The sequence below is a fragment of the Onychostoma macrolepis genome, chromosome 02 (assembly GCF_012432095.1).
Source record: "Onychostoma macrolepis isolate SWU-2019 chromosome 02, ASM1243209v1, whole genome shotgun sequence".
Classification (NCBI taxonomy): domain Eukaryota; kingdom Metazoa; phylum Chordata; class Actinopteri; order Cypriniformes; family Cyprinidae; genus Onychostoma; species Onychostoma macrolepis.
Window position 1 is genome coordinate 7,866,314 of NC_081156.1, and position 24,053 is coordinate 7,890,366.

The 24,053-nt window shown below is 36.3% G+C and overlaps 1 protein-coding gene across 3 annotated transcripts in view; it reads left to right on the top strand.

The window, feature by feature from the left end:
- Positions 1 to 24,053, top strand: part of LOC131553523 (adhesion G protein-coupled receptor L2-like) — a 129,267-nt gene that overhangs the window by 83,730 nt on the left and 21,484 nt on the right. For all 3 annotated transcript variants that reach the window (XM_058798266.1, XM_058798252.1, XM_058798261.1), the window contains exons 9-15: positions 6,984 to 7,167; positions 13,954 to 14,076; positions 14,516 to 14,721; positions 16,359 to 16,535; positions 20,495 to 20,704; positions 20,832 to 21,052; positions 22,140 to 22,206. In XM_058798266.1, the coding sequence (XP_058654249.1) occupies positions 6,984 to 7,167; positions 13,954 to 14,076; positions 14,516 to 14,721; positions 16,359 to 16,535; positions 20,495 to 20,704; positions 20,832 to 21,052; positions 22,140 to 22,206 (1,188 nt within the window). The remainder of the gene's footprint in view (positions 1 to 6,983; positions 7,168 to 13,953; positions 14,077 to 14,515; positions 14,722 to 16,358; positions 16,536 to 20,494; positions 20,705 to 20,831; positions 21,053 to 22,139; positions 22,207 to 24,053) is intronic.

A 24,053-nucleotide genomic window follows, 5' to 3' on the forward strand; every position in this document is an offset into this window, starting at 1 on the left:
GTTGTGTTTTCATTCTTTATTACATATTCCAGTCAGTTTTTCAAAGCTGCACCTGTGAAAGAATAATGTCACTGTATTGCTTTTTTTCTTTCATGTGCTGATGTATTTCCTTTTGAAACAGGAAGTTGGAGTGGGACATACTGAAACAACCAATAGGCTTTAGTTTTTGTCACAGTCGTGGACTATGATTTGCTGGTATAAGAACATTTTATTAAACACAAAAAAATGGATACGATGAGTCAGCGGCATCTTCAGTCAAATTTTGTCAACTTTTTAGTTACAAATTGAGCTTTGCACCATCTGTCACTCAAATCTGGTCCATGTGATGAGCTTTCATTTAGGCTTTGGGTTATTAAAGAACATTCGCTGTCAGTTATTTCAACATCCTTACCATACAGTTTTCCAGGACACACTGGAAAAAAAGGGCTTTACTTTGAAATCATTTCGCACAGAAACTGCTAGTAAATTTCACAAATAATTACAATGACACAGCAACATTGAATTAAACTGGAAATTGGGGTCTTAAAAGGCCTTGGTTCACACTTCCACAATTAAAGGCCTTAAAAAGGTCATAAATCAGAGCAAAAACACTCTCAGAAATAAAGGTACAAAAGCTGTCACTGGGGTGGTACCTTTTCAAAAAGTACACTTTTGTACCTATTAGGTTTAAATATGTACACTTTAAGTACTAATATGTACCTTTAAGGTACCAAAATGGACCCTTTAGGTACAAACATGTACTTTTTGAAAAGGTACTGCCCCAGTGACAGCTTTTGTACCTTTTATTTCTGAGAGTGAAGTTTAAAATTCATAAAATCATTGCTTTAAATGTTGTATGCATTGCAAAAAAAGAAAAAAAGAAAAGGTATTCCTCTGTTTCTCAATGCAAATGTAACACCTGAAATACAAATAAAAACTGAGTAAAATGAAGGGAGTTTGTTTCAAATAAGAACAAATATCTGTCAATTGGGTGTGAAAACTTCCCTTTGAATTAAGGTTATTTTTCTGAGCCCACTGGCAGATATTTGTTCTTGTTTTAATCATAAACTCACATTTAAAAATTGGATAAGTTAAGAATCTTTAGACATTTGAATTGGAAAACAAGACACAATTACTAAGAATGAACATCACTTGTACTTTCGAACTTTGAAGTGTCGCTAATACAAAACATTTACATTTTGAGAACATGAATGTATCGTGTTCTTCAGTTTATTCCTTAAACTTTCCTTAATTGGTCTAAAAAAGGTCTTAAATTTACTTTAATAAAACCTGCAGAAACCCTATGAAATGTTGAAGTGGAAAAACTGAAATTGAATTTTCTTATAAAATGTACTCAAGTAATCTTTGTTTTATGGAGAAATAATCATTTTTACAGTGCATGTGCATCAGTCTTCATAAATGCGTGAATCTAGTGAGATTGAGTGTCGCCTGGATAAAATAAGAAAAATCCATCTCTGTTTTCTGTACACATATTTAAAATTGAAAGTCCTTCACAAACTTAACTGAGTGTTGAGACTTGTTTGATGGTGATGGCTGATGTCGGCAGTGCGTTTGGCCATAAGCCTTCAGCTGAGCGTCAGATCTGAAAGAAACCTTACAGCTCACAAGGCCACTCGCACTTCAGACGGCCCACACGACACTCAATCAATGCATGCCCATAATAAGTTGACAAGCAGCGAGAACAGGTCTGTGAACACTACTTGTGGCTCAGCAGATGCTTTTGACTTACTGTAGTGTAATTGCAGGGGAATCTCACTGGAGTAATCATGGGTTAAGTGTCCTGCCATTACTGCATGTCATTCAAGGGCTCTGTGGTAATGAGATCCTCTCACAATCTCTACAGTTAACAGGTCACCCCTCTGGGACTCAAGTGCCAAGTCCTTTAGAAGTTCAGAGTGGAGTTCAAATTTTAATTAATTTCCTTATATATTTTTTTATTATAAATAATTTAAACTTTCAATTTTGTTTTGTAGGTTTTATTATCTTCAGTAACGTTTAGCATACATTTGAAATATTTAAATTTAAACTTAAATATTAAATTATTTAAAATATTTTAAGTTGAATTTATTTCCAAGACAAGTATTAAACATACATTTATATATATATATATATATATATATATATATATATATATATTTCTTTGCAATGCTAAGCAAACAAAAACTCGAGAAAAGTGGAAAAATGGGCCACATTTATGATGCATGGGCAGAATGACTTTCTGTATAAATAATACAAATCATTCTTACATGTATTAATGCTAAAAAAAAAAAAAAAAATGGTACAGCATATATAAGAATGGCTTCAAACAAATGTGACTCTGGAGCACAAAACCGGTCTTAAGTCGCTGGGGTATATTTGTAGCAATAGCCAAAAATACACTGTATGAGTCAAATTATTGATTTTTCTTTCATGCCAAAAATCATTAGCATATTAAGTAAAGATCATGTTCCATGAAGATATTTTGTAAATTGACTACTGTAAATATATCAAAACGTTGTTTTTGATTAGTAATATGCATTGCTAAGAATTCATTTGGACAATTTTAAAGGCGATTTTCGCAATATTTTGATTTTTTTTGTACCCTCAGATTCCAGATTTTCAAATAGTTGTATCTCGGCCAAATATTGTCATATCATAACAAACCATACATCAATGGAAAGCTTATTTATTCAGCTTGCAGGTGATGTATAAATCTCAATTTCGACAAAACTGACACTTAAGACTGGTTTTGTGGTCCAGGGTCACAAATGATCTGCACAGAAATCTGTTTTATTCATGAAATTTGTTCTATTTGAGGCTTTTAAATAATGAACAAAATAAAGTTTTTGATAATGCTTAAAGTTCTCTTAATATCCTGCATCAGACTTGATGCACACATTTCTAAGGCTTCTATAATATCAACATAATCAAATCTTTGATGATAAATCTGTCACACAATCTGCTCATGCCTTGTGTCATCTGATTGATATTTAATTTTTTTTTTTTTTTGAGTAAAATATCTTTTAGTATAATTGTACAAACGTCCAGTTCGTGCTTTACGTGTCTTTTTGCTGTGTCTTTTATAAAGTAAATGTAAGAATAACTCTTATAGATGAGCTCTTCAAGATGACCACCTGCTGGGTTGAAGAAGCTTCACTTTACTTGATTCTCCATCATTTTTATAAAAATCTGCGAGTTTCAAATTTGATCATCAGGCTTTTGAGGAACGTTTATTTGTTCATCTTTTCATTGCATTATGTGTTTTAAACTAAGACATATTATTGGAGAAATACAGTGACGGTCGGTATTAATATCATTTTATGTAAGTATCTGCTATACTGTTATAAAGATCTCATTCATTTACATTTCAAGCATCAGAATTTCATCACTTTTTCATCATATAAATATCAGCATCTGCACCAAATTGCATATATTTGCTCAATTTGAGCCTCTGAACAAAACGGAGCTGTTTTTTCCTCCATGTTCTCACTATATCAGACTATATGAGACATAAAAGCCTAATGCATCAAATATGATACAAAGTATAAAACAATACTGTATGCAAGGTTTAATAAATTGCTCCTTTTTTAAAATAATTTTTTTTCTGACTATTATTTCATATGTCAGACTTTACAAGGTTAAAATCCTCCTTTCCACCACTGCGGTCGCCTTGGGATTGGTTAATTGAATTGCATACTGGTTAAGGCCAACTCAAATTAAATGGATACCAATGAGAACATCCTGTTTTCTGGAGTCTTTGTAACCTGCAAGCTACTTCCAGTCTGATAATGCTTTTTACTTTACAGAAAGATTTTTTTTGGGGGGGCAGCACGGCCGTTACATCCTGTTACAGGTAGGAATGCATATTGATCCCCAGCAGGAAATGTAATATGACAATCAAGTAGATTGTGTAGATTGCAGTTGGTGTGGGAAACCCAGTGAACTCTTATGTCCAGTAGTGAAGGCAGTTTTCGTAAGCGGAGAAACTTGATCTTTGGAGAACTACAGACACTGTTTAGAAATGATGAATAATTGGTAACAGAACTGGATAAGAACTAGTGTTGGGGTGGAGTCCGACTCTTTATTCAATCAAGTCCGAGTCCAAAAGGGCTGAGTCCGACTACTGTTTGTCAGTATCTTAACCTTTACAAGTAGAAAAAGGCAATGTCAATTTAAATGCAACAAACGCAAGCCTCTATTGCATCTTGCCATTTTGATTTTTGATTTTACACCATCTCGTAATTAGTGTCCTGCTCAGCAAACTTAAAGTCATGTAACAGAAGTTATGGCTGACTTTATTTATGTATTGTGACTTATTTCAGATTTCTAAAATGTCCAATAGGTAGCTGATTTTGTCTGCACTGAAAAATTAAATCAATTCAGTCAAAAACTTTCTTCTTTTTGTTCTACGCACCTGAGAACTTTTTGTTCCTTTTGAGCGCACTCAATTCCTGCATGATAGATTTTTAAAATGTTAAATATTATAGGGCGGGCCTTGAATTTATTCATACAGTAAATGTATATATGCAAGGGTGGGGTTGGGGGATTGTGACTGGGGTTGCTTGGTGGACCTGAAGAGCAGAAAATGCACCTCCTATCTCTGATTGTGTTTTTGGTTTTATGTGACAGGTATTTAGACCTTAGTTGGGGTAGACGGCATTTAGAATTTTTCTTGTATCAAAAAATAAACTTAGTCTTTACAATGGTACACACATAAAAGCCCTACATGTGCTTTCCATAACTCACAGCCAACTTACAACTGTTTTATTTTTATTTTTTATTTATAGTTAGTAAATGTGTAAGGAATAATAGACGACGGCCCCTTGAACTATTAGAAAATAATGCACACCCAAGGTGTTTTTGGACCCATAAAAACCATTGCTGCAAAGAATTATTAAAATGTATTTTCTTTGAAGCTAGAAGCTGCCACAATGTTTTAAAAAATAATAATAATTTCAAAACAACAGCAAAAACTAATACTGAACTAATGAAAGTAAAACATTCTCAAGCTTACTGAAGGCAAGTAAACAGTCTAATTATTAATTACAAGCAAAAGGATAAATATATTAATCAAAAATACATATGAAATAGTTTTTCAGATAGGTCTATAATAGGCTACTACAGAATTAGCCTAATGCAGACATTTAATGAAGTAAAATATGTAAAAATAAAACATTGCACAGTAGGGGTGTGACGAGACACTTATCCCACAAGACGAGACGAGACACGAGACTGGGTTCATGAGAACGAGACGAGACGAGATTTTTTGACTTAAAAAAAAAAAAAAAATCCTCGATGAAATATATAGGGAAAATAGTCTTTTATTCAACTGAAAAATGATGAATTATATGCAGTAATAAACAACATGTAAACTAGAGCTTCACGATTCTGGATAAATTGAGAATCACAATTTTTTAAAATAAATTGGAGATCACGATTCTCTAACAAAATGATGTAATTTACTAGTTGTTCTGACAAAATGTTCATTGCTTAAGTCTTTTAAATATATATATATATTCATTTGAACAAAATAAAAAAAATTCAATGAAGGAGTCAGTGTCTCACTTCATAAAGACTTGCTTCACTACTGGAATCTCCTGAATGAATGATTCAATGTCAAATACATTTTTTTAAACGGGTTGTCGCCACCTCCTGGCGGAAGATGATACGTTACAATACAAGTGTTAAGATACTTTCGTTTTGATCGCTACTGTAGACAAGTGTTTATACCCAAACTATAAACTTTTATCCCAGTACTTATGTTATTTAAATGTCTGTAACGGAAATAATGATGTGCGGTTGATAAGACTGTTTGTGTTGCTCTTTCTGGATCAGCAGCATCGTAATCGTCAGTGGAGCGTGAGCAGCGCATGTTTAGTCTGACAGCATTCACATCGGAAGCGTGATGATGGTCAACCCTCTGATTAATCAACATCTCACGATCCACTGACACTCGTGATGTGAAACAATCTTAATAGACAGAGCTGAATCATTGTCATTCAGGAATAAGATCGCGTGGGTGTTTGAATCAAGATCGCAGGCGCAATTTTTAACAATTAATTGTGCAGCTCTAATGTAAAGATTGCAAAATATTTTGCGAGGATATCGTCATGTTCTCACGAGACCAGTCGGATCTCGTCACATCCCTACTGCACAGTCTTTACTGCATGCATTAAATAAATTATTCTTAGTTACTAAGTTACTAAACTGATTTAGTCAAAAGCAATGAGTGATTTTCTCCTTTTCTTTTGTTGTTTGATTAACATTTATGACACAGTCAGCGGTTTACGCTGCTGTCACTTTAAGACCTGACGCACAGATAAAATGTTTTGACACATCTGTATTTCTCTCAACAGCAGGTTCACTTAAGAAAAAACTGACTGCATTGATATGAATAGTCTCCGAGATGGGCATTTTGACATGACTTTTCATGTAAGTGTGTAGTAATAACATGCAAATTGGAAGTTAATTCGGCATTTGCACGCTGGCTGACAGGCGCTTTTGCTGTGTGAGCACAGAAACCCATCAGCTTTCAAGTACTGAACAAGACTTAAAAACACATGCGAAGACTGAATACTGTATCACTTTTGTGATAATGCATCGAGTCAGTGACATTTCCGTCAACTATCCCTGGACTCGGAAAGGCTCGAGTTCAAATCAAGTCATAGTAAAAGTGCATCCGAGTCCATGACAAGTCCGAGTCCTCTAAAAAATTGTACTCGAGACCGGAGTCCGAGTACCCCAACTCTAATAAGAACCACCAAATGTGTTTACAATCCCGATGATCTCTAATGAAAGGTGGCAGAAACACACCCAACACGTATTTTTGCAGGAATTACACTAGTTGTACAGTGCTTCATTTCCCATTCTACTTGTCTCCCGTCACAAGTCTCATTCGGTTCTCTTCTCTCCAGTGTATTCCATGTGCTGGATCCTTTTTTTCCCAGGGAAAGCGAAGGAAAAATATCAACCGCCTGTCATTTCTCTTGTTTCCATGGTTACAGGCCATTGTGGACACGGTTGACAACCTCCTGAGGCCAGAAGCCCTTAAATCCTGGGAGGACATGAATTCCACAGAGCAAACACATGCCGCCACTATGTTACTCGATACCCTGGAGGAAGGAGCCTTTGTCCTTGCAGACAACCTGATCGAGCCCGCTGTCGTCAGAGTGCCTGCCGAGAACATCAGTAAGTGCTTTCATCTTAGCCGGCAACTTTTGATGTAAATGATGAAGTTTCGATTCGAGCCACGTGTCTGACCTGCCGCTTATGATTGATGGAGTTTTCCAGGAGTGATGTTTGTGTATGAAAACCAAAGCAGAAAGAAACCGAACTGGCAAGAATGCTTAGAAGAGGTAGAAAGGTCAGATCACACAAACTCAAATCAGTGCCAGAATAATGGACTAGTTCACCCAAAAATGAACATTTACTTAATGGATGCTCTGCAGTGAATGGGTGCCATCAGAATGAGAGTCCAAACAGCTGATAAAAACATCACAATAATCCACACCGCTCCAGTCCATCAGTTAACATCTTGTGAAGACAAAAGCTGTGTGTTTGTAAGAAACAAATCCATCATTAAGACATTTTTAACTTTAAACCATTGCTTCTGGCTAAAATATGAGTCCATAATCCATAATCACGTTTCTTCCAGTGAAAAAGTGTTCTGGTCTGAATCAGGAGAGAAATCTGCACAGATCAAGCACCGCTTACAAACCAAAACAGCCCAAAACAGCTCTAAACAAATATGTGGCTGGGTTTTGATGTGAGAGACAACAGGAGATGGACTTTTTCACTGGAGGAAGCGTTATTATGGATTATGGACTCGTATTTTAGCCAGAAGCAACAGTTTGAAGTTAAAATGCCTTTATAATGGGTTTGTTTCTTTTTCTCAAGATGTTAACTGATGGACTGGAGTGGTGTGGATTATTGTGATGTTTTTATCAACTGTTTGGACTCTCATTCTGACGGCACCCATTCACTGCAGAGCATCCATTGCTGAGCAAGAGATGGAATGATATAAACGTTTGTGGTAAAAATGCCATGCTTTGTTTAGCTTTTTTATCTTACATATTTTACATACCAATCACTGATTCTCACAGATTTTAACTAAAACATACATGAGGAAAAAAAAGATATATCTATTTTGAAGAAAAATCGAAAAAAAGCATCATAGTCGTCAAATGTATGCACTAATTAGAATGTGTAAAACATGTTGTCATTGCACTTTTTTCCATAGCAACGAGAGTTAAAAAAATGACGTTAAGTATCGACTAAACTTATAAGAGATTTTCATTAAAGACAATCTAACAGCTTTGTGAAATTATCACTGGAACTGGCCCGAGAGTTTTGATGAAGAAATGCATTTTTTTCTTTGTAATAATAAATACACATTGGTAAGGTGCTGTTGGGTTTATATTTATTATTGCACCCTCTTGTGGAGCATTAATTGAAAAATCAGATGTCCACTGATCTCTTCCTATAACTGAAATAATGCCTTTGGAGATTTGGAAATATTTAAGTGAAAAAATAATTTTTTTTTTCAGCCTTGACAGTCTTGCTGCTTTGTGGTAAAGGTTGGACATTTGGCAAATGAATGTAGTCTTTTGCACATTGCTGCAATGCGGCTGGAAGAGTTAAGTATTTGAAATATTCAGCTGCACATCCTCAGCGATAACGAAATTGTATAGAGAGCAGATAAATTATTAATTAATCAGGCAACTAGCATATAAGACAGTATGCAAATCCAGCACACTGAAGAAGCAGAAGAACTTCAGCAGGTCTTGCATTTGCAGATTTGCTCCAGTTACTGTTTCATGTACTGTTTTCAGCGCTGAGCTTTTGAGTATAATTATGTATGAATTTGAACGGTGCAGGATTTTTTTTTTTTTACTGACTTTCTGTGCCCATCTACAGCTGGAGAGCTCTGCAACAGTATGTTATTCAATCAACAGATGTTCTTAGCTCATAAAAAGGCATTTTGTCTCTTCTAAAGCTCTCGATTTCGTACATGCTTAGATGATGAAGGTTATTGCGGGTTTATTGAATATACTGTTCATCAGACGTGTTATCATAACTAAGCAAGGTCTCAATGAATGTGTGTTTGTGGGAAGTTAGACTTGCCTGTGGGTTACAACAGTGCTTTAAATGAGAGTAACCAACACTGCTTTTGCTGCCACACACGTCCATCTCTGCAGATATCAGCTTTCCTGGTGAGTCCGTGGAAAGAGAAGAAAAGACAAAGCGATCCTACGCAACGCTAAAGTCGTGCTGCTTAATTTTAGAGAACCTTTCCCGGCAGATTCGATCTGGGCTCCAGAAATCATTGTGCTGATTGCTATTTACAGCCACAGATATGAGAATCTCCCGGGTAGTGAATAATGCAGGAATCTGAGCCGTTGACGGCTGTACAAGCGTTTACAGCGAACGAGTCCAATCTCAGGTTGCATTTGTCAGGTTGATTTCAGGCTGAATGTAGCAATCTGTCCTTCTTGAGTTTGCTAACCAGGGTTTAGCATTCTTCATACAGTTCACAAGCTATAAAAATTGACGTATAATCAGTTTCTACAAAAACACTGTATACTGTATGTAATCTGGATTACGTATTGAGATTCCAAAATTGATGTACTTGTAATTAGATTATATTACATTTTAAGGTCACGCTTTATTTTAAGGTGTCCTTGTTACAGTGTAATTATACATGTAAGCACTGAGTAATATTAATTAACTACATGCACTTATTATATGGTTAGGGTTACTTGCATGTAATTATGCATAATTTATTGTTATTACAATAGTAAGTACATGTAACGTGTGTAAGAAGGACATTAATTTTAATTTACTGTCAGATTTTAATTTACTGTCAGAATACAGTTATTTCTTTAATTATTAAATAGTATTCAGACATGTAAAACATTCATAATTTGGTCACACTTTATTTTAAGGTCCAATTCTTACTAATTAACTATTAACTACAACTTTTGCCTCAATGAACTCCTAATTTGCTGCTTATTAATAGTTAGTAAGGTAGTTGTTAAGTTTAGGTATGGGGTGGATTAAGGGATCTAAAATATGATTATGCAGAATAAGAAATTAATATGTGCTTTACAAGTACTAATAAACAGCCAATATATGCATGCCAATAAAAAACTAGTTAATAGTGAGAATTGGATAATATTATGAAATAAAGTGCATAATTTTCATAAATGATTCATTCTTCTAAATGTATTATTTAATTTTCCACTAAAGAATCAAAGAGTTGCAATTTTACAAAATTGCACACACAGAGTAAATTACACAGAAAACTGACAGCATTTGACCACTAGATTTACACAAACCATGGAATATATTTTCATTCTCATTGTATTTTGATATTAATATGGTACTAATGAATTCTATTCAGTTCTATGTAATAATCTGGTTAGTTTAGAAGTATGCTAAAAGTATCTCCTCACCGGAACAAGCAAAACTAAAATTTAATATTCATCTTAAATCTTTTGGTTGTATGTTGAAGCGGAAGATTTTTTTATTTTTATATTCAGTACTGTCTTAGGCATATTAGATTTTCACCTGCAAACAGTTTTAAGACAGCGTGCCAGTAGGAAATATCAGTTTACATTTCCAAACATTCCTTGTGCCAATAATTGCAGTAACCCGATGGGATTTTTGTGTGCATGAGGAATCCGACAACAGACGGTATGATCCACACAGAGATCTGATTTCAGTCCAGCTGGGAATAAATGAAGAGACAGAAAAGGCTGAGACAGACTAAATCCTTGAGAACTGTGACAGCGTCTCTTAGACATTTGGAGAATTTACTCACACTAGTGTGAAAAGTTATAGGCACTATTAAGAGTGCTGTAAATTATGGGTGAAGAACCCATATGTTCAAGAATTTGTGCATATATGATATCTCTTTAAGCCTGTCTTTTATCAAAAATTGATGGATAAACAGTTGATATGTCCAGTCATGAAGTCATGATTGAAGTCATGCTAAACATGAGAGATTTCATAACTACTAGTTATGACGTTCTGATTGAAGCCAATCACAGGCCTGTTCTTTAAAAGAAATCTCCCTATAAAAGCTGAGAGGCCACCAGTTTAGTTTATTTTTAATAGGAGACTCTATCTTAAGTTGAGTGAAATACCGTTTTAAAGTCAAGTCTTGTACAAATTGATGACATGCAGATAGTGTGGATTTAGGATGTGCATTTTGGTTTTAAAAACACTCTCAGAAATAAAGGTACAAAAGCTGTCACTGGGGCGGTACCTTTTCAAAATGTACACTTTTGTACCTATTAAGTTCAAATATGTATACTTTAAGTACTAATGTATATCTTTAAGGTACCAAAATGGACCTTTTAGGTACAAACATGTTTTGAAAAGGTACCGCCCCAGTGACAGCTTTTGTACCTTTATTTCTGAGAGTGAAGTTTTAACTGTCATGCACAATTTCGAACTCCTAATTAACCTGTGAGATACCAAAAAAAAAAAAAAAAGCATCGTAACCTATTGCAAAATTATAAATGAAATGTTTCTTGAGTACTAGAGTACTCATGTTCATCTTGACTGTGGATAGAGTGAAATATGTTGGGTGTCGGCAAATGGATTGAATTTGAGGAGACTATTGTGAGCAAGTTTACTTTAAATCAATTACTTTTTATGATTATATTCTAAATAGCAAGAGAGGTTGATTTGTAAAACAGAAGACAGTTTTCATTTTAGATTCACCGACAATTAGAATGACTAAATAAGTGAGAAGCATTTGTAAAGGAAGTGTTTTTAGGCATCAGGAGTGGAATCCGTAGCGTAATCAAAAATGTTATGATTTAGATACAGCTGTTGTCTCGGCTGCTTGTCAATAGGTGGATATTATTCAGTTCTGCAATTTTTCATGAATGCATTCATCACTGTGAAAGGGCTGAAACCAAATAGACTTAGCTCCGGTCTCAGCATGTGGCGACTTTAACCATTCAGATGGTGAGGGGATCCAGCCCAGGCCCCTGCCAGTGGAATTTATTAGTAATGTGATCTCATTCATATAAGTCAGCTTTGTGCGCTCGTCTGTCATTTCACTGTACAGGCCTCTGGGTTACTGCAGCCTTTTTCCTTTTAACCTTGGCGCTCAGTGCTTTTTGACTCCCTTTATTTTCTTCTCAATCTTTTTGTGTAGCTATTTTTTGTTGTTCTCTGCCGTATTGTTTGAGGGTCTGAGATATTGTTTAGAGTGAATCGTTTCTAAATTGCATAGTATAGCTCAAATTTGTGGTGATTTTAAAATGAAAAAAAAGGTTCCTTTGATTACCTTTGACTCCTTCCAAACTCATATATGAAAAAAAGATGTCTTGCAGTATATGGATCAACATCTGCAAAGGGTTAATTCAATGTAACAAATCGTGTAAAAATGTATCATATTTTTTATTTCATCAAACTCTGATCATTGCCCTAATCTTTTAAACAACTGAAAAGATTTTGGTGACACTTTACAGTACGGTTCATTAACTAACAACGAACAATACATTTGTTACAGTATATATCAATCTTTGTTAATGTGATTTAATAAAACTACAACTGTGTATTGTTAATTCATGGTAATGCATGACTATTAAGTAACATTAACAGATATAACTTTGGATTTTAATAATGCTTTAGTGAATGTTGAAATTAGTATTAGCTGTGATTAATAAATGCTTTACAAGTGTTTTTAATTGTTAGTTCATGTTAACAAATGGAATCTTATTGTAAAGTGTTACCAAGATTTTATTAAAATCACCTGTCGATTTTAGAGAACAAATTTATGCCAGTGTGCATTATGTATTATGTATGTTAATTGTCTCTGACAGACAGCTTGTTGAAGATGCTCAGGCTGCAATTTTGTCCTGTTTTTCGGAAAGTGATGCAGTCAAAACATCCAGTAGTGTGGGTTTTGTATTGTATTGTGCATGTTATTTTTTGACAGATGTTGATGTTGTGATTTTCAAATTATGTAGATTTGAAAACAGATCATTTATTTCTTAGCCGATGGCAAGTACTTAGTGAAGCAGTTGATGCCCATGAGTGTGTTATGTTGATGTTTTTAGTTCTAATAATTCATTCTTATATAACATGTGCGAATCTGCTTGATTTTTAGCTAAAAATTGTGTTCCTTATACTTATTTTATGGAATGAAGTTTATTTTGTGGCTAAAATTACGTGTTACTCAGAGGCTGACATGTTTGGCATGGATTTAGTTGTCGCAAATTCTTATTATTTATTTTTTTTTTTTGTTTAACCAAGAAAAGGGTGGCGCTAAGGCACAAAGCTGTTTTTGTCTCTTTGAATAAAAATCTTATATTTAAACACTGTATTGAAAATCACTATTATTACCCCTTAGCTGATTTTGACCCAAATACATTGAAAACAAACAGGGATGCAGTCCGTCAAGCTTTAGCTCTCAGATCTCTTGCTTTCACATCAAAAGGGAAATGAATGTCAGAAATCACAACACTCAATGCGGCGTCTGTAGGAAAGGAAGTCTCATCTTTCAGTTAAAAGCGCCAATTTTAGTATAAGGTAATGAAGAAGCTGTTCTTCTTTTTTTTTAATGGCACAAGTTAATTTTCTTGAGAAAAGTGTTCATTGTTAAAGAGAAAACATTTTCTGCTTACATTAGACAATACACCTTTTTGTTCTCTGCCTCTCATTTGAAAATTATATGATGCGGTACAAATGCAGCTTTGCAGAGTTTGTTGGCCTGAGGTGCATTAGAAAACTTTGAAACCATCTTCTCAATTCACTCTCTTTTATGTGCACAATGTCTCGTTTTAATTAAATTACCTCGCATTGGCTTAATGAAACAGCCCTTCATTTCCATCTGGCCGAAGAATGTGAGAACCTGAATGTGTGAAGCAATTTATGCAACTGCCATTGTCTCTTGTTTTGTTTAAAAAGACACCAAATGGCACCATATCTTTCTGCTTTCCTTTCTTCATTCAGTGTTGGACGTGTACGTGTTGAGCACCGACGGCCAAATTCAGGACTTCAGGTTTCCACAGACCAGCAAAAGAGGAGCCACGATTCAACTCTCAGCAAACATGGTCAAACTAAACAGTAAAAACGGTAAATAAAAGCAAGGTTATAGTCATTTCAAATGCTTTAATGCAAGGACTTCAGATGCTTAGTTAATAAAGTCAATGGTTTTCCTGATCTGTAGGACATAAACACTCTGCTCAAGTACTTAGTCAGTGTATTGCATGCTTTACATACATTACATGCTTTCTGGCATTTCTGGAGCTGTAACAAATGACCGTACTCAAGGGCACCACTGAATATTCTTCCACATGATGTTATTCTGGTTGCTAGCAAAAACATGCTTGTAGATCTAAAGTGCTCAGCAATGTTCTCTTCAATCTGTTGCTCCACTTTGACAGTTGTTAACCTGAAAGAGAAAGTTCAAAATAAGAAAAGTATGTAGATATTTTATGATAAATATGAGTTTATTTTTGTATCGAAATCCAGCAAGTACTAATGGTCTTCTCCTATCATTTATTTACTCAAGGTGTTGCCAAGTTGGTTTTTGTCCTTTATAAGCACTTGGGGCATTTCCTTAGCACGGAGAACGCCACAGTGAGGCTGATGGGAGAGGGCGGAGTCAGAAACCACACCCTGACTGTCAACTCCCACATCCTCTCCGCCTCCATCAACAAAGAATCCAGCCGCGTGTTTGTGTCCGAACCACTCATCTTCACTCTGGCGCATTTGGATGTAAGAATTTAAAAGCTTAATTAAAGACATATTTCTCTTTCTTTGCAATTTAGTTTTTTGGTCTTTTTTTCTTTTTGAATACAGTGTTGTGAAAAAGTGTTTGTCCCCGTCCTGATTTCTTCTGTTTTTGTGTCTCATACTAAATTGTTTGAGAAATAAAAACAAAATCTAACAGAAAACATAACGGAAAGGCAACCTGAGTAAGCACAAAATACAGTTTTAAAAAGGTTATTGTTATTTGTTAATGCAAAAAAAAAAAAACTGGGCCTGTTTGAAAATGTATATGCTCCATTAATAATGGGGTTAAGCTGGAGTAGACCAGGCCTGAACTTTTTTAATGGCATGATGTTGTTCGTATTCGTCATCCTTACCTATCAAAATGCTTGTTATGGATGCAAAAATACAGAAAATCAAACCTGATCCAAATATTTTTTATGACGGACGAAAGTTTCTGAGGCAGTGTGTAAACGTGATTGACACAATGTGAGGTCGTATTTATTTTTTAACGTGCAAAAAATTCGGACAAAAATTTCGGACACTGTGAGCAATGACCTTTAGTCCTGTGTCAAATGTCCTTTTTAGTTTTTATTATATTTAGTTAACCTGTCAAAAAACATTGGGTTGAAAATGTGTCATTTTAAAAGAGAAGCTCTGGTAGAGGGATTTAAACTGTTGACATCTGGCAACCCCAAGCATGATAACATGCGGAGGTATATATTTTTCTCCTCCTTTATTTTATTTTATTTTTAATTACTTTACTTTATTCTCCTCCTTTATTTATTTATTTTAATTTTTTTTTTTAGAAATTATAGACACATTTTGAATATTTTTATTTTTTAAACATTTTAGTCTAATTTTTTCATCAACAGTATTTAATGTTGATATAGTCACAGTTAATGCTTAATGATGTCAGTGTCTCATCATAGTCATCGAAAATAAAGTTTGTTAACTAATATTTTTTGTCATAGTTTAATTTTCATGAATGAAATTAACACTACTTAAAGGGTCTTACCCAGTAACACACTATGCCAAATATAAAAGAAATACCAGAAAGTAAGAAAGCAAGAAATTAATTCAAATACATCAGTCATTTAAGTTTAAGTGGGCAATTACCTTTTCACGTGGGTGATAGGTGTAAGACAACTTTTTATGCTTCAATAAAAAAGTGTTTCTACATCTAAGTGTAGTGCTTCTACAAGATCTAAAACTATTTAATATCATACTATTTTTGTCACGTTGGGGGTAAATACATTTTCACAGCACTGTATTTATATGAAACAGGTGCTGAAAAACAGTGAAGGGCCAGAGTGAGGCCAATCTATTTGCTTAAAATTCTTAAAGTTTCAATAGAATTACCGGTACCTGGAATGTGTCTTGTTCTAACATAAAACTTGGGGTGTGTTATTTTGAATAATCAAGTAATCAGTGCTTTCATATTCCAGGACTGAGTTAAAATTAGAGCCTTGAAAAATATGCTTAAACAAAATCAAAGAACATTCTTGTCAATCAGCCTGGTTTATTAATAGAGATTGTTGATCAAGGAAAACAATGTTTGGGTATGAAAGGTTTAAATCTCTAAACCTTGCAGATGTCAGCTGTCACATTCAAATAAAATGACATGTTTCTCTGTTTATCAGACTGAGAACTACTTCAATCCAAACTGCTCATTTTGGAACTATTCTGAGAGGAGCATGACAGGATACTGGTCAACACAAGGCTGCAAACTCCTCGCCACAAACAAGACTCACACCACTTGCTCCTGCAGTCACCTGACTAACTTTGCAATCCTGATGGCTCATCGAGATGCACATGCGGTGAGTATCAACTGGTCCCTGTCCAGCCCTGTGGTGGGACATCCGGTAGAGGGAATCAACATAATGATTCAGTTAGTAACTATAGGTCAACAGCTACTCTTCAAAGCCAATTTTCTGCTTTCTGCTTTTCATATAACCATGATACTGTTGAGTATTGAGTCTCTTGGGTTTCCTGAATGTCATTTTCTTCTGCGGATATACATTCATTGGACATAATTTGTGTTCATCACAGCAACAGCAACTTATCTCTACAAGAGAACAAATGAATGTATTGCAGCACTTTCTTAATACAATGCTTAATCTACTGTGATGAATGAATCTCTTGTGTCACTTGTAGGTTTCTGGGAACAATGCAATTATGTCAGTATGACATATCAATAGTAGTTGTCTGATAGCACCAAACATTATACGATATGATAGTATAGCTGTCATTTAAGCTGTAATGAATGTGGAACTCATGGGTTTTGTTGTGCAACTGTTTACATGGTCTTGGTCCACAAACTTACCTAATTGCTGCAACTGTGGATAGATATATAACCATTATGACAGCAGAATCTTATTTTCTGCCTACATATTACATAGATATTGTGTTTTGTCCTGTCGAATCAGGAATATTAAAAAAGATTCCCTTTCTACTAAAGCTTTTTCTTTAAACAATATAATTATGATGCTCACAATTTGCTGTGCTCCTGAAAATCTTTATTGGATGTGCTTACAAGATTGTAAAAGTTGTGTTGTTAGTAAGGCAGAGAAATGGAAATCATTGATTTCACAAATGGAAATCAAGCCAAGTAAATATCACATTATTTTCAACAAACCAATAATTGAACCAGTGCCTGCAGTGCTGGAGGAGCCAATTAAAAGCCTTGGATGCTGGTCTGATGTAAACTTAAACAACAGGCAAGTACAACAAATAAGGGAGGATATAATCACTGGCCTCAAGCATATCAACAGTACTGCTCTCCTAGGAAAGAAAGGGCAACAGCCCAAATTGGAGCCACCAGAGTTTCAGCTGCCCTGTCTCTCTGGCCAATTACCTTGTTCGAAGTTGCCCTTTCACAGGTCAGCAAGCTTGGGGTATTTGATTAGCTCACATATGAGAAGTAGCTTGGATTACCAAGATATGTCAGCCGGATAGGACTGCATGGTAAGAGGGTTCTTTCACTTCCAATTATGTGCCTTATGAAGGAATACAAATGTGCTAAAGCTAGGTTAGACATGATACTCAAACTCCCAAGATATCATTGTGAGAGAGGCCGCTCCATCCCTAGTAATGGATGGAAATGCAATCCACCATCAGCGAATGCAAAGTCAACACCTTGACACCGGGATAATGTTGGCCAAGTACAACATGGAAGAAAGGGTTTTGGGGAACCAAGCCCACCTTGTAAAATGGCAGCACCAGCCTCCAACTTGTGATGGAAGAGATCCGCCAATCAAGAACAAGTCTACAATCACTAAAGCCATATCTCAAACCAAGCAAGACAGCTGGGTGAGATGGGAGGGTATTGATAAGAAAATAACTACCTGCAAAGACCTTTGGAATATGATGGAAGAATGAGTTTTCTCATCTGTGCCACAAATAAGGTCTTTCCTTGTCCTATAAACCTAAATTGGACTTGAGCACAAAGAACAACAACCAGTGCTATGCCTCAGAATGCCCAGTCAACCCATCCATTTCTGATATCTTTGCTTAAAGGTGCAGTAGGAGATCTTGGAAAATGCTAACTTTAGCTTGATAGCACTGTAAACGAACGTCCCACCCTCCCTGTAATTGCTGTCCAAAGTCACGCCCCCTGAACGCATACGCTCATTACTACAGCAGTGATTCCCAATTCCAGTCCTCGCTAAACTTCAATGGATTTCCCCTGCTCAGGGAGTAGGGAGCAATGAACACTGTGTAGGGAGCATGTCAATCGGAGCACAGTTCATGCACATAGCTCTCTTCTAACGAGCTGGTTATTTGATTCAGGTGTGTGTTAACTAAGCGAGACATGCAAAATATGCAGAGACGGGGGGTGCGAGGACTGGAATTGGGAACTGCTGGTCTACATCATGTGTCATTCACTGGTGAGAAAACTTTATAGTACAGTTAGTAAATGTACTACAATACCAGGAAGGAAGATCGGGTTGTTGATGTTTGTCTGCCATTCTCACTCTGTCTGCAATAGCGTGCGTGAACACGCTGATGACGTATCCTGTCTGCGCAAACCAGGTGCGCAGAGGTATGCTAATACATACGTTGACAGGCAGGTAGGAAAGACCATTAAAACACTCAGACCGAGCGTTTTGATTGGATGAATATTTCTTGGTCCTACACCTTCCACAGAATATATAAATACAGATAAATACATTTAGACCACTTAACTTAGTGACTGCTATCGGGATATGAAGAGACTTTCAACCAGCATAACAAAAAATGTTTCTGAAGACAATCACCTATTGCACCTTTAAGTAAGGAAAAGCAGAGTCCTTGTTTCCTAAGGCTGGCCCACTGGTTGCACCAAAATGCACATTGACCTAGACAGAAACAAAGACTCATGGAAATCACCAGCACCAACCTGAGACCAAATCTTGCTCTGTGGTCCAGATTACAGCAATATGTCTTCATTGTCCAAGTTCTTTGGGAGGACTTTGTGGCACATGAGCGGAAGAGGCTGCGATATGCCAACCTTGCAGGAGCAAAACAATCATTGACTATAGCCCCGTTTCTATAGCCAGTACTCGGTGTGTTTCCACCGCAGGAACCAGGATCTAAATAGTTCCGGGTAAAAATGTGCCCCTCAGAAAGTCCCTGCTCACGAGGTAGTACTTGTTCAAAGGTCCGGAACTTCCGGGGGTGGGACTTGAGCGCTGAACATGCTGTTTGGTTGAGTTCACGCAGCATTGTATTTCAACCACCATATATTTGCATAATTTCTAAAAATATTACTGTTATTGTGTCATGAAATGTAGTTTTAAGCATCCTCAACTCGGCTAGTCCTTCTGACATTTGCCGCTGGCTCTGATGTCTCTGTAGTGGTTAAACATAAGATAATTTGTTTTGGGTAAATCTAACAGGTAATCTTTGGTCTTTATTGTATTAATCTATTAATTTGTTAAAATGAAAATGAAAAGAGGCTATACTGTTTGATATAGGCTAATATTTAGTTTCATTGTAATATATGTAAGTTCCCTGAACTACATCTCTGCGGCTATTAATACGTTTAAATGAAAATGAAAAGAGGGAATGGTGTTTGATATCATATTTCGTCTTATTGTAAATACAGTGAGGAAAATTGCAGTAGCCAAGGCGAGCTGACTGACGTTATCAAGTACGCTGCTGTTTGCAGAATTACCGGAGTTACAACTCCCGAGTTGAACTTGCGAAGTCCGAACTACCGACGATGCAAGTCCGTAATTTGCATTGCTAATTGGTATTGAGAAACGCATGCAGACTTACGTCACCAGACTATTTGCCTAATCCTCTCGGTACTTTAGATCGCGATGGAAACGCAGATAGCAACAGGTCTGGGGGGGGAAAAGTTCCTGGGACAAATTGTTCCAGGTAATTTTGGTGTAAAAACGGCATAAGGCTGAAAAGGAAGGACACCTCCTGGACCAACAATTGAGACCATAAGAGACCAGGGCTGCATTTCTCAAAAGCATTGTGAGATAATTTGATCGTACAGACCATTGGTGGCAATGGATCTACGATTTACGAAACTGCCCAAAAACGATACCTTTGTAGTCAATAGCTGTCTCTACTGGAAGTGATCACTGCTGCTGCAGCATTTTGTTACTAATATGTAAATAATAGAAAAGCCTATGAAAGATAGCCGCTGTATGTGTGACTAGCACGTTTAAGATGCGTTTTTGCATTTTTTTATGGGCTCTACACATTCAAAAATAATTTTTTAATTCTGACAAGTGACATGTTCGAGTTAAGTAACTGTTAATGCTAATGTTTATTTTTCAAGGGTGTGGGAAGCGTTCACGAGCTCCTGCTGACAGTTATCACACGAATGGGCATCGCCATTTCACTTGTCTGCCTTGCCATTAGCATCTTCACCTTCTGCTTCTTCCGCGGCCTCCAGAGTGATCGCAACACCATCCATAAGAACCTCTGCATCAACCTCTTCATCGCAGAGCTTCTGTTTCTTGTGGGCATCAACATGACTGAACCTCCGGTGGGTACATTTATTGCACTCTGGTGTGAAGAGGGCTTATTTCAAAACTAGTGAGCTGCCTATAATTTTTGGCATCAAACCATAGGCAGGTTTGTTTGATTCTTTGTGTTTATCTCTTCCTGCTCAGATCGTGTGCTCTGTGATTGCTGGAGTTCTGCATTTCTTCTTTCTTGCCACATTTGCCTGGATGTGTTTGGAGGCCGTTCAGTTGTTCCTCATGCTTGTTGAGGTCTTTGAGAGCGAATTCTCCAGACGAAAATACTATTACGCATCTGGCTACCTGTTCCCCTGTGTGGTGGTTGGCATTTCAGCAGCCATCGACTATAAGAGCTATGGGACGAGGAAAGCGTGAGTAACGTTGTTTATTGATATCAGCTTGCAGTTTAAATGCAGATACAGACCTGCCTCTCTCCATTAATGTTGTTAGTATTAAACAATGTTGACAATAGAAAACCAGCTTTAATAAGTATACATTTTTCTGGGTAACACTTTAGTTTAGGGGCCAGTTCTCACTGTTAATTACTTGCTTATTAGCATGCATATTACTAGCACATTGTCTGTTTATTAGTACTTATAAATCACATATTAATGCATTATTCAGCATGACCATATTTTAGATGCCTTAACCCTACCCGATACCTAAACTTGACAACTACCTTACTAACTATTAATTAGCAAATTAGGAGTTTGAGGTAAAGTCATCATTAATAGTTAGTTAATAGTGAGAATTGGACTTTAAAATAAAGTGTAACCTTTTTCTGAATATTTGCTTGGTTACTTGATACTAGTGTTAGATTGCTGATAAGCTTCATTGCTTACTTTATTTGTATCTTTGCTTTATTGAAAACTTGAGTTTTGTACTTAAATTACTTGTTTTTTGCTATGTTAGCAAAATTGTATTGAATTCGTCATTAAATTTTGGTATATATACTGTCACTGTAAAATAAAATTACTTACATTGTGATAAAACAGTATTTTGGTCATAACATCCAAGTTGACCGTTAACGCTTTCTCCAATGGTAGATCTCACCATATGAGGAAATCTCTGAATAAAGTTATAGAATATTACGGTGGTTCTCACTGTCGAACAAACATCACAAGTTTTGGGGCAGCCTGAACAAAGCAATATTTTATGGCAGTGTTTCCCAACACTGCTTCTGGAGGCACACCAACAGTGCATATTTTCGACCTCTTCCTAATCAAACACACCTGATTCAACTCATCAGCTCGTTAGTAAGACCTGAAATTGATGGGTTAGAAGGGAGACATCCAAAATGTGGAGTGCCTCTGGAAACAGGGTTGGGAAACACTGATTTGGGGAATTCATTCCCTCCAATGAAAGTGGTTGTCACTCTCAAAACTTTGCAGTGTGTTCATAGCTTTAAGTAATTGCTTCTATGGTGTTTTTCTTTCTTTCTTTTTTTCCTCTTTCCAGCTGTTGGTTGAGGGTTGATAATCATTTCATTTGGAGTTTCATTGGCCCTGTTACGTTCATCATTATGGTAAGTTTTTCACATTTCCCATGAATACCTTTATTTAAGTGTATGGAATTTTAATTTAATTGCCATATTTTCATGGTGTTGTGGTTCTCTGCGACGTGTTGAATTGTGTCTATAGTTTCTTCAGTACAGTTCCAACTGAATGTATGTTTTGTTCGCATGTCTTGGTAATGTATGTTGCATTCAAATAGCTCAGTAATATATGCTTTCTTCCCATTGGTTGATAATTTCTGCTGTTTTATTTTAGTTGGTCCGTTATGATTACTGTATTCCCACTGGTCAGACTTCATTCATAGAGTGAAACTTCTTCCATTGAATAATTATTGAGGCCGCTGTGCTCTTGGAAACAGTCAATGCAGCAGATGTGTGATCTGTACCTAGACACAATCCAGTCTCGGAGCTCTGCAGGCATTTTCTTTCACCTCATGGCTTGGTTTTTGCTCTAATATGCTGATTTACAGATGTTATACCTTATATAGACAGGTGTGGGCTTTTCAAAATCATGTCCAATCAATTGAATTTGCCACACGTGGACTGGAATCAAAGGCTACACACAACATAAACCAGAGAAATGGGATTCGCCTGAGCTAAACGTCAAGTAAACTTCATATCAGTGTCATATTTTAGTTTTTGCCTTTTAATTAATTTGTAAAGTTACCACAAATCTGCTTTGTCATTATTGGGTTAAATACAGTAATAATTATTTAAAAAATAATCACAAATGAAAGCATTTTAAATTAGCCTTTTAAGGCTGCAACATAACAAAATGTGGAAAAATGAAGGGAGTGCTCTCCACTGTCACAAGTAGGGACTTATACAGCTATGGAGAGATGAATTTGTAACTATTGTGATGAATTATGGCATAATTTAGCTTGGTGTGAATGTCTGTTTCATAATGAAAGGTAGAAAAAAAATCCACACTACTTTCTAAAATGAAATGCCCTGAAATGCAGAGATACTGAAGTGTGCAGTCAGTGCTGTTTAATTTAGGCATACACTTACTTTAAATGTGCATGCAGCGGCTTTTCAGAGCAAGAAACGGTTACACCTAATACATCCATGTTCCTCCTGCCGTTCTGTAACCATGAATTTAAAACAAATGGGTGCATCGCATATCTAGGTCACATTTTTTTTCCCCAGAAGCAAAGCTAAAACCTTTTGTGTAGGACAATTTCTTTATCCATTTATTTAAATATGACATTACTTTCTCCCTCAAATTCTCATTATCATAATGCTGGGCACTTTATCGCGAAATATCTTGTGTGACATTTTCATGACAATTAAGCAGATCCCCCCCTGTTCCTTTCAACAGGAAATACTAAGATATACTTCAACAGGCTCAGTCAGCTAGCAGGGTAACATGTGTCTGAACACAAACTGGTTTATATTAAACTTGTGGATGTGGGTCTATTTTGGGGAATGGAAGGGTGAGATGGAGGAGGAGGACGGGAGGCGCAGAGGTGCTTCGGCTGGTCTTGTGCCGTGCCTGGCCGTCTCATCAGATCTGTGTCATCACTCCCAGCTGTGTTATAAATGCATTCCTGGCCTCTTCACCCATGCTGGAGCGAAGCGGCTCCTGGTGGCTCAGCAGCAACACTCAACAGCATCACAATCAATGATCTAACAGACCCGACCTCTCTCTCACTCCATGAATCCTCCCATGTCTTTTCCTTGTGTCAGTTGACCTGTTTCTCCTTTCTAATCTCCTACTTCCGGCAGGCATGAATTATACCTTAAATCATAAAGACAGGTATGCTATTTCTTCTCAGACAAACAATTTTTGCCCTGCGGTCAAAAAAACGGGTGAAAAAGCCAATATTAAATGAGGGACCTGCACCAAATAGAGTCCA